This window comes from Poromitra crassiceps, assembly GCF_964638095.1.
Source record: "Poromitra crassiceps genome assembly, chromosome: 3".
Taxonomy (NCBI): Eukaryota; Metazoa; Chordata; class Actinopteri; order Beryciformes; family Melamphaidae; genus Poromitra; species Poromitra crassiceps.
The window spans coordinates 75,801,661-75,816,577 of NC_139625.1; the positions used below are offsets into that span (position 1 = coordinate 75,801,661).

The 14,917-nt window shown below is 42.6% G+C and overlaps 1 protein-coding gene across 1 annotated transcript; it reads left to right on the forward strand.

The window, feature by feature from the left end:
- Positions 1-7,191: 7,191 nt before the first annotated feature.
- Positions 7,192-7,860, forward strand: LOC310774230 (putative claudin-24; the record flags this gene model as incomplete). The annotated part of the gene is made up of 1 exon (XM_083634280.1): positions 7,192-7,860. One exon carries the CDS (start codon positions 7,192-7,194, stop codon positions 7,858-7,860), a length of 669 nt encoding a protein of 222 aa, XP_083490406.1.
- Positions 7,861-14,917: the final 7,057 nt, after the last annotated feature.

Below are 14,917 nucleotides of genomic sequence, written 5' to 3' on the forward strand. Positions count from 1 at the left end.
ACAAAAAAGGTTGGGAACCCCTGCTCTAGAGGAAAGATTTCTACCTTCTGAAAAGGCAATACCAGCCAAAATAAACATTGTGTTACATTGCTTTGAAACATGTGGTCTCCCTTTTTTGTCAAGTCCATTGAGCCTGGGCAGTGGCAATGTACTTAGTCTGGTGATTATGGATCTTTCCAGGAGGCTGAGCAGTTTGGAAAATAGGCTTATGGTTACACCTGCTCAGTCTGTTAATTTAAAATTAGATATTCCTCTAAATCTGGCTTCCAACCCCCCAAATTTTTTGCCGCCCTCTGGGCGGCGCCAGAGTTCGCCCCCTCAGATTTTTGGCTTGCATGACGCCCCTGCTTCTACATTGCTTTGCTGGGAGAGTTTCTTTCCAATGAAACACAAACAACTGAATGTGTGAGCGGTAGGCTAATGTTACTTGTTTAAAATATAGTATGGCTGTTTGGCAGAGGGAGACGAGGAGAGCAATGAACTGATACCGTAACGTTGGATGATGATGATGATGATGAAGATGAAGGCTATCACTCAGTTATTTTCGTTCATTCCAGTCCATTGTACAATACTAGGCATGTTCAAAACTGCCTGTACTCTTGTGTGTACTAAGTACTATCTCACTGGTTTAAATAAGCAATTTGATACTTTCTGTTTTTGCTGAGCAGGCATTTCTGTTAAAAAAATAATAATCGCCTGGCTCGATTATGTCAAAATGACAATAACCGCCTCACTCTAATTGCCGCCTGTCTCCCTTTCCCGCCCGGGGTCCAAGTTGATTTAGCATAATAAGCGCCCGGGCTCTTATTGGCAGTTTTACGGTATATATATGCAATACTGTTTCGAGATTATGCACCGACTTACTATGCCTTGTAATGGAGCAGGTGTGAAACTAATTTCACACCTGTGTACTCATACAACGGAGTGACAATAAATACCAAAGAATATCTTGAATCTTGTTTATCTGCAAATACACAATGTGTAACTGAGCAACAATCATCATATTTTAGATTCACATGCTCACAGGTTCTCAATAGACCCTTCTCACGGGGGCCATTTTGTGTCGAAAAGGCCGGGTAAACACAGGTGCAAGCAAAACACTAATGAGGGTTTTCAAATTCCAATCATGGAAGTTGGAAACCCTCATTAGTGTTTTGCTTGCACCTGTGTTTACCCTGCCTTCTCGACACAAAATGGCCCCCGTGAGAAGGGTCAATTGCTTTCCCCACCCACCACCTCCCAGCAGTCCAGCGATTCAAACTCCTCCCACCAGGCCAGTCATTCAAACTCCTGCCATCAGTCCAGCGATTCAAACTCCTCCCAGCAGGCCAACGATTCAAACTCCTCCCAGCAGGCCAACGATTCAAACTCCTCCCAGCAGGCCAACGATTCAAACTCCTCCCACCAGGCCAGCGATTCAAACTCCTCCCAGCAGGCCAGCGATTCAAACTCCTCCCAGCAGGCCAACGATTCAAACTTCTCCCACCAGGCCAGCGATTCAAACTCCTCCCAACAGGCCAGCGATTCAAACTCCTCCCACCAGGCCAGCGATTCAAACTCCTCCCACCAGGCCAGCGATTCAAACTGATGACACGAGCAGTGACAACCCCGCTCCTCTGACACACCAGAAACGCTTGGAAGGAGAAAGACTAGCGGCAACTAGATCCGATCCATCACCTCATGTCTCCTGTGTCGGGGCTAAAAGGTTGCATATGAACTAGGGCTGTCAAACGATTAATTTTATTAATCGCGATTAATCTTGCGACTAACTAAAGTTAATCGCATCTTTGTATTGTATCGCATGTTTAAAATGCCATTATTTTGCATTTCAAAGCATTTTTAATTAGATATTAATCATTCTTACCAGTGTGTCGTGATTGGGAATCAAATGAATGCAAATAAATGTACTTTGTGATCTTGAATTTTAGATTTATTTTCAATTCAATAGAAGTGGAATGTAGACAGGAGGTAACAATGTCCGGCGGCGGCGCTGTGGAGCAGTCGAAACCCAAAATGACACAGCCGAAGAAGGCTGTGTCTGAGCTAAAAACTTTGGCACTTCCATGTGAATAATGGCTCGGTATTGGAAACTGTGTATTGATAACGTGCATATCGCGTGAAGCCATTGGAGCCGATCTCCCAGTGGTTAGAGGACCCACGCATCCGAGACTCTGAAGGAAGAATGAGTGATGTGTCTCGCGCTAGCTAGCTGGCCGCTAGCTACTTTTAGGTGATCTCTCGCCTCAAACTCGATGTACTTCGGTGATATTTTAATTCCGTTTTACACAAGGTGCAAACTACGGCTCTCGACTTGTCCACTGTGCCATTTGGGGAGTTTTTTTAAGTAAAACGAGCCATTTAGAAGCGTATTGCTGTCGTTCTCTTCCATGCCTGCACAAGCAGGAGACAGGAAACCGAACGGCTTGACTACAAGTACGGGTGCGACGAAGGGACAAAATAGCGGCATGCGATTAACGCGATTTAAAAAAAAAAATGCGTTATGGTCGGCCGTTAATCGAATCGCGATTAACGCGTTAACGCTGACAGCCCTAATATGAACACACCGCAAACATGCCAGTCTACGGGCAACTAGCATGTACGTTCTGCACCTGCGTGAGACCTGATTCATGAAACAATGCAGCGTTTGCCAACCATTTCGCTCACTCAAACGTCTGATAAAAAGTTGCAAATGACACTGGCGTTATGTGACGTCAGCCCTTAGCTGGTCTTTTGCTGAAAGGAAGAGGCGGAGGCAGAAAAATAAGGAGAAACTAAATGGGTGATATCATGCAGCAGGAGGCTCAAGGGACTTTCCCAAAGGCCACGTCGCTGTGAAAATATCCATGTTTTGGAATTATCAGCTACGATAATGTTGGAAAATAAGCAGAGCGTTTTGTGTGTGAAATCAGTGTAAACCCCCCAAAATTCTAAATGTTATCCTTTTCCTTTGTTACTGTCATCTATAGTGGTTATTTGCTTAAAAATAAACAATTTGATTAGGAAATGATTGTATCTTTATTTAAATGTGCTTTGATAATAAATAAATAACTAAATAAATACATAAATAAAGTAACTCAATTTGTAACTTGTTACTTGACAAAGTAACTGGTATAATATTACTGAAATCCCATTGGGAATAACTAAGTTATATTACTGATTTACTGCTAAAAGTAATATATTACATGTAATATGTTACTTTTGTAATGAGTTACCCGCAACACTGCGAGTCAATGAAACATCACTGTGACCACTCAGTCCCCACCAGCCTATCAGCCTCCACAGTGAGATACGAGTCAATGAAACATCACCGTGTATTCGTGTAATGTTTCAAGAAGCAGAAATGATATGAAGTGGGTTTGTCACAACCTTGCGGTGGCGGTCTGTGTCTCTGGACTTCTCCCTCAGCCAGTCGATGGTGTGGAAGTCTTCATAGGTGCTGACGTCGGGGAACGGCTCGTCCAAGAAGTCCATGAGGTTTCCTGCTCCATTCATCTCCTCTGTGGGCGTAGCACTGCTGACACCTGGTGGACAGGAGGACCACATTAAAAATCACATTAAACAAACTAATTGTGTCTTCGCTGCATTTTGGGCTGCTAGAGTAGAGACTGACAGGCTTCTGAGTGATGGTCTTGTTCTTTTAGTAGTGAGTTATGCCAATGTCTCCAAATTAACATAGCAATGATTTTTTCCGCTCCAATTTTCTCCCCAATTGTATTTGGCCAATTCCCCCGTTGCTGCTCCACCCCCTCTGCCAATCTGGGGAGAGCCGTAGACTAGCACATGCTTGCTCCGACACATGTGCAGTCGCCAGCCGCTTATTTTCAACTGACAGCGAGGAGTTTCACCGGCAGTGCCATATTAACCCTTAACGGTGGTATAGAGCTCAAATGGCTCTGTCGAGACCATGGCGCATTGATATGAATGGTGAACAGACCATTTGCCTGGAACTACTTAGCTACTAGCTAGGTGTACATTATCACAAATTAATGGACACCCTGCAGCCAATCAGAATCGAGTATTCACCCAGACCATGGTATAAAGAAAGTTAACTGTATTCGTTTTAATTTGATGTCTACACCTGTAGTGCAGGAACTAAATAAAAATAGGAATAAAATAAAACAAGAAGACTGATTTCTCACTGGAATAACAGCACGTCAGGCAAACCACAACATGTTGATGCCTACAACAAAATGAAAGACCTCAAATGAAGCTTTAAGGCCTTGATTGGCTATTAGTGATATTATTATTAAATAAGGCAGAGGTTTTCAAAGTGGGAGGCGAGCCTCCCCCAGTCCCCAGGGGAACTCCAAGCAGTTTCAGGGGAGGCTCAGTGAATGGAAGGGGAACATACATTAGTTATTAAAATGATATCTCATAGAATAGCCCAAATGTGTGTGATTTGGTTAAAGATATACATGTAGTTCAGAGATGCAGTATTTTGGGGGAATTTGAGACAGTTTTTCCCACTTTCCCCATATTCAGAAACAAATAAATGCCTTCAGTCAGACCTTTTTTTATGTATTTGGTGCGGTGCACCCGTTCTACTATGATCGGGTGTGCAGTCTGAAGTATGTCAAACAGCAATATCAGGCTATCTTGGCTCAAATGTTGAGTATCTATGGGATCAAATAACAATCATTATCCCAAAGGCATCCAGGAATTGTGCGAGGAGGGCTTCTTATTCCAAGATGTGTCTGGGGGAGGCACAGTCTCAGACTTTGAAATCCCTGCAATAAGGCATTTGCTCAGATTTACTGTCAATGCTCAGGACCTAATAACGTTACAGACCCTCTGTTTTCATTTGGTGCAGTGGTCTGCCGTTCACTCGGCTGTGCTGTAACGTTTCCGTCAAAAACAATGCAGTAACAAACCAATCAGGTGTGTTTGACACGTGTGTGTTTATAGTGTTGAACACTAAACTGAACGACAACAGCATTACACCTGTTATGGCAAGCTAGCATCTTGTCATCATGACATGACGTTAGCTCCTATGCACCGTAGCATCTCCTCTAGCTAGCTCTGCACGATTAATCCAGTCTTTTACCTTCGCCGGCCTCCATTGTCCAGGAAGTCCTGAAAACGACGGTTGACAAATATTTCTTTCAAAGTAATAACTTATTTAATATCGACTTGTGCTGTCATTTCAGCTACTATTCAGACAGAAATGCATCTTGTGTCCCATTATAATAATGAGAGGTGGCGTCACTCAGAGATTTCTTCTTCTTCTTCTTCTTCTTCTACATTCAGGTTTCCGGCAGTGTAGACGCTACTAGGCGTATTACTGCCCTCCGCAGGACAAGGATATAACTAACTCAAACACACAGTGACCTTACGACAGTGACCTTCTTCATATTCATTCTGAATGTGAATAATGAATGAATCATTCATATTCAACTCTGAAACATGCAGAAACTATAAAACCCATTTTGTGATCAACTGATGGTTCTCATTCTATCCAAAGAAAAAATTAACAGAAAAAGTTGAAACTAGGTCAGACAAACTTTTATAAAAGGATTCAAAACCATGCTTAACTGTTTCAGGACATCCACACTTCCATAATAGGTAGCCTATGTTTTCCCACAAAGTGCAAACACTGATTCAATCCACAATGTGACCCGAGCCTCAGTCTGCAAATATTAACAGAAAATCTCCAGTTTCTATAGCAATACATGAGTTTTTTAATCTGATGCTGCAAAGAAAAGGAGTGTCTTCATTTGGTCTACTTTTCCCATAAACCCTGCCATTTTCAGAGATTTTCTTGTAAATTATGGTTTTGTGGTCAAAATTAAATGTGTTGAAATATTTAGACCACTGCAACACAAAATGTGTGTAAACCCATGAGGGTTGGGCACTGTGCATGACACAAGAATAAAGAAATCAATCAATACAAGTGTTTTGGTGCATGTGAGGACATCTTGTGGTTAGAAAAATGAACAAAACGTTTCTGGAACTTCCTGCCATAAAATAAGTCCTTAATCAATGAATCATCCAAGCAGTTGTTGGCTCACGGATACAGATACAATCGCAGACAATCTCATCTCACTACTATAATGGTATATGCGTATATGTACCATAGACAGTAATAAATAGTATCTATGCGTGTATGTCCACCCGTATGTTGCAAGGCACACCACTGCTCCGATCGCCACAAGGACCCAACGGAGTGTGGTGCCCAATTTCGGACACGTGCTCTTGGGGACCAAAGATGGTGCAGTGCCGAATTTCGTTCAATTCGACCAATCAGAACATGGCTTTCATCTCGAGAAACGTTCGTCCGATCGACTTCAAACTTGGGGTGTGCGCTGCTGGGGAACCGACAGTGTGCAGTGCCGAATTCATGGTGCATTGACTCCAGAGTCTCTACCCTATAGAAATGAGCACACTTTGGCAGCACGTCACAGGTTTTTATTGAGAGGGAGTGGTGTGTAATGAAGCGACCACAGTCGTCTGGGGTCATGGTGGTTTTTGTCAAGTCAAAGCATGATGTCTTGATGATGTTGCTTCTTTGGTTGAGATGGAAACCAAAGAATTTAACACACAGGGCTTTTTCCTGTTTCCACAAATCGAATCATCTTTACAGAGCCAAAAAGGACGTTTTAGTGCATGTATAAAAGCGACCCGCCTCATCTATTTTTATTCAGCTTGCCTGGCAACACTGCATGGGGGCTCCAAGTGATAAAGATGGAGACAAAGCAGGGAAGCAGAGGGAGCGATGCCATTAACTTCAAACGCCTTTCAGTGTGCGGGTGCAGTAAAAGAAGTCCCCACATTGATAACATCCTGTCTGCATCCTGTGTGTACCTCTCTGTTTACTGGACACAGAGCTGAATGATGCACTTGTTTTCTGCGCCGGCCCCTTCACTTTCTCCCTCTGACCAGTGGCCGAGCGAGCAGCAGGGCCAAGCCAGGGAGGGGAGGGGAGGGACGGGGAGGGACGGGGAGGGCCAAAGCTTGGCACAGCACAGCTCTCCCCTCAGCTGGAGATGATACGACTTGCGTGTGTGTGTGTGTGTAAGAGTGTGTGTGTGTGTGTTTTGAGCGAGCGGCGATCTCTCAAGTCTTCCAAATCCACGCTGGACCCGCCAGATCTGACAGGATATTCCTCAGGACGAATCATGCCCTGTTCGAGGTGAAGCCCTCCCCACCGGACGGTGAGTGAGGCAGAGGGCGAAGCAGAGGGGAAAGGAGAAGATGGAGCCAAGCGTTTGTGCCCTGGAACTGCTGGGGGTCTTTTTCTCCGGGGGGGCCTGGCTCTGCTCGCTGGCCACCACGCTGATGTCCACCTGGCTCACGCTCTCCACTGACCTGCTGCCCACCGAGAGCTATGAGCTGGGGCTGTGGGAGACGTGTGTGGTGCAGGACCATGGGTCCCTGGAGTGCCGGCCCTACGACAGCCTGCTGGGCCTTCCACCAGACATCAAGCTGGCCCGGATCCTCATGTGCCTCACGGTGGCCACGGGTCTACTAGGGCTTTTCCTCGCCATCCCCGGCATGTACATGGTGAACAGCTGCGACAGGCGCCTGGAGGACGTCAAGGTCAAGAGGGTGATGAAGATGATGGGGGGGATGCTGTGCCTGGCTGCGGGGGTCCTGGGCCTCATCCCTGTGTCTTACATCGCCCACCTCACGGTGGTGCGCTTCTTCGACCAGACGCTGCCGGAGGTGGTGCCACGCTGGGAATTCGGGGACGCGCTGTTCTGCGGCTGGACGGCCGGCTTCCTGCACCTGGTGGCGGGCACGTTGCTGCTCACGTCGTCTCTGTGTCTGCAGGAGGAACACTGTAACGTCCCCATCCCCATCCCTATGGCGCAGGTGCACTCAGCGCAAGCCTCTCACAGGACCAGATGCGAGTATGTTTGAAACAATGCGACCTGCACTTTTTCCATCCAAATCCCAGAATCCTCCCCGCCTTTGCCCTTCACGCATGCCAGTTGATGAGCAATTGTGCTCTGCCGCAGACCCCTAGCTCGGCCACCCTGTTATAGTAGTGAGATATATGCAATACATCCAACTATTACAATGTCTGCTTCAGGACAAACACACTTATTTTATTGAAATGCAATTTAATTTTTTTTTGACACTCATTGTTTTTTTGAGTGTTTGGACAAGTCCCCAAATCTCAGGTGGTGCAACCAATCGGAACATCCATTAATAGAACAAACCTACAATAAAAAGTAGGGCTGCAACTAACTATTATTTTCACTATTGATTATTTTCAGGATTCATCGATTAGTTTGATACAAAAATTACTCAAACCGATTAATCGATTGTCAAAATATAGTCATTAATTTAATAGTTGACAACTAATCGACTAATCATTGCAGGTCTAATAAAATGGTTCAATTTCTCCATGTAATCCTTAATCAAATTGTTACGTGCATTTTAGACACTACAGTAGCCTACATTGATTAATGTTTTTAGGGTTTGACTGGTGGTAAATTCAGTTTATGTGCATAAGGGTTAGGGTTTATATACAGTTGCACCACTTGACATTTTCTGGGTAGTAGATCCAAAATCTTGTTAAAAAAAATTATTGATTCCATTTTAAAGGCTACAAAACAAGACATGTAGGCTATGTACAGAATACACTCTATTGGACTTCAAATTGCATTTTGAACCAATTTTGCCAAATTATTTGTCGTCTCTCAAAGGTCACTGTTGCTAAAAGTTTGGGCATGCTTTATCTAATAGCGTCACAAATAGGTAGTGTAATTCCATCCTCTATTTTTCAATCATCCAGATATTTTCTTGTTAAAATCCCGAAGAAATCCCTTTTATGTGCCAAAGAGACTAATGGATGGGAGCAAAACTTCACACCATGCTGCCATGCTGCCATGCTGCTGTTGCCCGTGTTATTTGTACTGTACTGTACCGTGCGGTGAGATGGTGTGCAATAATTTTCTGACAATTCTTCTGGTGAATGTCACACAATTTCCTCTAGCAATACAGTTTAAAGGCTGCTGTCAAGAGAAAGCACTGCAGTTTTTTCTGACTTGAACTGATATTTTCTATGTTTTTTCATTTTATGGGTTAGAGTGAATTTCATGACCCCTAGAAACATGTTATGTATTAAAAAAAATGCATGGATGTCCAGTAGAAAATAAGCATTGCTTTTCTCCATTACTGAAAAATTTACTTTTTACAAATCTGTGTTTTTCATCTGACAACAGCTTTATTTTCTGCTGCATCGATCATCATTGTTCACCCCAAACAATGGTGCTATTGAGCACAGATGCAGAAAAGGTGATTTGTTGCTTAAGAATGGAGAGACACTTAAATATATTCACTTACATTCACTGACAGTTGAGTTGTATAGGCTACATCTATTTGAGAATCATATCATTGCACAGCTGTTGGGCAAGCTATTCAAATGACAAAACTGCAAAATGTATATCCTGTCAAATGACAAAAGTGCAAAAATGTATATCATGTATTGAATGTTGTTTGCTTGCAGTGGCTTGGTGTTTAGAGGCAGGACAGTGAAGAAAGGGGAGATTTGAGTGCATAGAAGATCATCTCATCTTCAATCTCAATCATAGGCTACAGCACAGATATGAAGAATGTATTGTACAGTACCACGTGCATCAAATCACATGTCATTACCAGAATTCCATACTGAATATCCCAATAGCAGATGATTGTAAAGACAGTATCTAAATATTGATGCTACTGAATAAAGATATATCAAGTGGTTCATTTATCTATACTTTTCTTTGATGATATACAACAATATCTGTATTCTATGCATGTTGAGTTGAGCAAATAAGCAAGTGCATCAGAATAACGCTGAGTAATAATGTAACGTACGTGGTTTATCTTAGAATAATATCACAAAGGCAAACAGTGATTAAAATCTCTCATGAATTTTGCTCTGAAACAAATAAGAATTTTATTTGAAACTTTTTTATCACATTTAATTTTACCGCGTATTTTAGTCCAATGAGCATCAATTTGAATATGTAACCTGTGATGTTACATACAGCTGTGGCCAAGTTTAATCTTTTTAACTCCAGTTTTCGTGATTTTCATATTTTAACTCTATTATAATATATTTCAGTTGAAGGATTGCATGCACTAAGACACAGACTGAACAATTTAGAAACCCTAGGACTGATGACATCCTTTCAAACCCCTTTGGTCAATAACACATGCCCAGTGCTACATCAGACATGGGTAAAATTAACTGACCCCAAATGTAGTCCACATTAGAGCCATGGACAGACCCCCAGTTGATTAGATTTTGTTTCTCGGACCCAAATCTGAGAATATCTTTTATTGCTAAATATGATTTTGTCCACAATAGCATGACTAACAGTATCTATTTTGTAGGTAGAGAGATAACAGAGAAACTATGATCAAAACAGTCATTCTTCTGCACTCTCTATGTTCTTATAAATGGTGAAGTTGACTAATTAATGAATTTGCTGGGGACCCCCTGGAACCCCCTCAACCCCCTCTGGTTGTCCATGGACCTCACATTGAAAACCCTTGTCCTTGACAGGATGACAATGTAAAAGATGACACATTATGGAAAAACTCCAAATTACATGCAAGGACAGAGCTGAAGTGGGTACCTGGTGTGGAGTGATGAAGTTGCTGAGTCAGCAGGTGAGGTTTGATGCGAGGTGAGGTGACAGAGCGGTCCAGTGGAAACAGAGCTTAAGTCTGATTCCTCCTGAGTTCCTGCCTGTCCTGGGCTAAGCTCTGCTTAATGAACACAGAGTCCTTACAGCCCATTACTCTGACATTGTTACGCAAGCTTGTTCAGGTTCAATTTGGACACGTTTGTTATATTTTCACTCCAAAATAAAATGTCCACCATGTAAACATTATGTGACACCCACTCTGTTGGGGGGCAGTAAATTCATAACAGGTCCCACCCACATTACATTATAATAATTCAACCATTCATCTATACAAAATAATTTGTTTAAGGAAGACATTGTTAATATGTGATTTTGTTTCAGTTGTTAAATTTAAAGTTAATACATTTTAAAATCCTTTTTTCCAGGTAGTTTCAGACTCAGGAAATGCATCATAACGACTTGATTATGATTAGCTCACTAAAGAGTTAGGCTACTGAAATCCATCCAATCAGACCAGTTTGCAAAATTGAAACCGGAAAGTCTCCACTCAGCAGGTTTACCTATAGAGACAGTCCGCATGTCTGGGAACGCCCACAAAATGTTAAACGGTTGGCGCGCGAGTGGGGTAAAACCGCCGATATATCTCATGGGCTGACTCACCAATAGACGGTGCTGCGGCTCTAAAAACTACATGATGGGGGATTCTAGAGTAGAACACAAGACGTCTGCTCAGATGTGCGTTTACTGCGGTGGTTAAATCCCCGATCGTGTCTGCCTGGGCGGGGCTATCAGCTAAATTCTAACTTTGCTGAATGGATAGAACGGGGAAATTTACCCCACCCTGACCCCGCCCCCAGCAAGGCTGAGCCAGCTAAGCTATTGTGGGCGTTCCTAGAGCCTGTATTCCCAGACATGCAGACTGTCTCTATTAGAGGAGCAGCTGCTGTCGGCTAATCAGGTCCCAGTATTGTGAGGACTAACGCCTTGGACACACCAGAAACATCTCAGCGTGTCATAGAAGCGTCGAGCAGGAGCTTGGCTATTCACACCAGAAGCACTCTGTTTTGCTCCGCGATGGCTCACGTCAGTCTAAGCTATACTTGTACTGACTTCATGCCCGGCTGCAAGCCGCCGCGCGTGTGTCTCGTGTCAAAAACAGACCAGACAAAGAAACTCTCACTGCAGGACGCGATAGGGACACCATGTTAAATTTGCTTCAAGGCTGAGACCTGACGCTGGGTCGTTAGCACTGCCTGAAAGCACAACTGTTTCATAGGAAAATTAGGAAAAAAAAAAAAAAAAACAGCACCAGCACATTTACCCAGGTTTAGTGGACACAGGGCTGAAGCCTTCACATTCATTCAGTTTAACTCATTCAATTAAGCTTTTAACTAAATATGATTATCTGCAAAACATCATGACGAACATGATCCTGATCCAGAATAGAGTTGAAATCAAAATCATGAAAACATAATATGGCACCTTTAATGACATTTTGCAACTAAATTGAATTATTTTGATTGTTTATTACTTCTTTTTTTGTAATTTCGAGATGCAGTGAACTACTGTCAGAGGCAGACAGGCTACATACACCCTCTGCAGATGTGGCCTTGCTTGGCTCCTGCAGTTTTCTCCCTTCCTCTCTGCTCCACAGGGTCACATGTCCTCTGCTGACATTTTCTCTATCATACTGTGACTAACGATTTATTTTGTAGCCTATCTTAAAAAAGGGAATTGCACTTTTCCATAATTTAATTTTCCACTTTTTGAAATTTGAAATTGTGAACATTGTACAAGTCAGATGTTAAAAATAAACCGTATTTCTTCAGTTTGATGCAACATCATGTCAACCTTCTCCACTGTTTGTTCTGTGATGAAGCTGGCTGTTTGGTTTGGGTTCAGGTCCAGACTGAGTGAAAACAGGACACAGGAGTGATGGACATTACAGTAGGTACATAAACAAGAGAACACTTCCTGTAATCAAGCCAGATGAGGCTATTTGGTCCAGAGTAAACTTGACTTTCTGGTGGGCAGCTGCCAGAAGATTACATCCTAATAATCAGTGGTGATTTTTGCAGTCATGATTTATATTGGGAGGAGGCCACGGTACAGACCGAGGACCAGGTGGCCTGGGAGTGCCATGGGATCCCCCAGTCAGAGCTGGTTAGGGAAAGGAAGTTTGGGGTCCTCTGCTGGATCTGTTACCTCCACAACCCGACTCCGGAGAAGCGGATGAAGATGGATGGATTTTATATTAGACTAGTCCAGTGGTTCCCAACCTACGGTACGCTGGTGGTACTTGGAAGGCTCTGTGAAAACAAAAAAAAACAAAAAAACAAAAAATTAGTTTTTTAGTTTTTGTGCAAAATCCATGGTGGTCATTAGTAGTAGTTTTCAAACATGTGAAAGTGAAATAATAATAATTATTATTAATATTATTGGCAGTGTTTCTCAAGGTAGGTGGTACTTGCGCCCCCCCCCCCCCCCCTGCTGGTGGTACTTGATCCCTGGAATCCCAATGTTTAAATTATGAAATAAACCCAACTTTAAAATCAATTGTAAAACATGTTTATCTATCAAAATAATACTACGAATGAAAAAAACTTGTGGTTGTCTTGAGATTTAGAAACAAATATTTGTTTCTGACGGACACTATACCTGTTGCGCATGCTGCACAATTACCTGCCCGCCCCGCATGGTTACACAAGTGGTGAACAAAGACGAGGAGGGATGCTAAAGCGGATCAAAACGGGAGGGAATCGTAAAAGAGCTGTAGTAGAGGAGAGCAGCAACGATGAAGCACAAGGAGGTGAAGACAGCAGTCAACCCAGCACAAGTACAGCTGCTGCAGGTTGCATAGGCTGCAGGTTGGAATAAATTTGTCTCCTGCGTGAACTGTGCATAGCTGAATAGACTGTATTTTAACGTCGGTCATATGGTGGTAGGCTACTTGGAGAGCCAACTACTTTCTCAGGTGGTACTTGGTGTAAAAAGGTTGGGAACCACTGGACTAGTCCATACCCGTTTTGGACTTTTATTCTGAAGGGCTATTCCAATGATCAATGGCCATGTGCAGTTTCAGATCGAGCCGTTAAATTGAGATAAATGGATTCAGAGAGGACTTATGCAGTCACTGATACCACATTGTGATGTCACTGTTGATATTGTGACATCATCAGTGATAAATCATCCCAAACAGGGAAAATGTCCATAAACAGTTTACATTTTGGGAAAATGGAAAAACCATCTCCGTCAGTCCCTGCCTATTCCAATGCTCGATTTGCATGTGACACTGATGACATCACTTGAACCATTGTGATGTCAGAATGTCTATGTGAGTGTGAAGGCCTAAAAACAAAATAAAATGTCACTGTAGTGCCCTCCGTGGCCAGATTTTTTCTTTTCCTTTTCAACAGACCCGTGAAAAACCTGTGAAAAGTGTTTAATGATTATATGACATGGTAGAAGTATATGATTTAGTCTGCAAGTTTGAACTACTTTTTCTAAGTCCACTGCATAAAATGATTGCAATCACTATTGAAGTTATTTGCTATGCTGTGGCTTTTGCTTATGAGAAGATGTTATCAAAAGTATTTTTCCTCATTTCTCAATGAAACAAAACCAGCAAATAAATACATATATAAATAAATACATAAATAAATAAATAAAATGGTACCATTAAAGTATAATTCTTATGGTATGAATTATATTCTTCTTCTCCTGTGGTGTTTTATGTCAGTTGCCATTCTTTATGTTACATTACCATCTCCTTCTGGATTGATCCATCCACTGTTTCCCTGCATTCTGTCCCTCCTCAAGCCAGCATTATATTATGAAAGATGAAAGAAAGTTATTTTATTGGGGATGGGGGTTGTTTTACATTTAATATTTAATTTAATATTTCTGAATTTCTGTAGTTTTTCCACAGCATAGCCGAGGGCATCTCGAGGCAAATTCAGTACAATATGAATGTGAAGCAGGGTGTTGCTATAGAACAACATGCACCTTCGACCGACTTTGACACTGGAAGAATGGGGAATGTGAACAGGAAAATGTAATTTAACATAATGGGGAGGAAATAAAGTTTTGTTTGTTGTTATTGAAACCTCAGAAACTGGACTCCAGCATCCTGAAGTTAATTAGGTTCAGTGCTATGCTAACCCCTAACCCAACACTCACCCGCTAATATCATTAGCCACCACTCTCAGTAGGCCTATCAATATCCCATATGCTCAGTGGAGCACTTTCCCTGGACAAATGAAAGATAAAAAAAATGCTGCGCTCCCCACGGGCGGCCATGTTGCCCGTCTGAAAGCTGTCTTTGTTGTGCC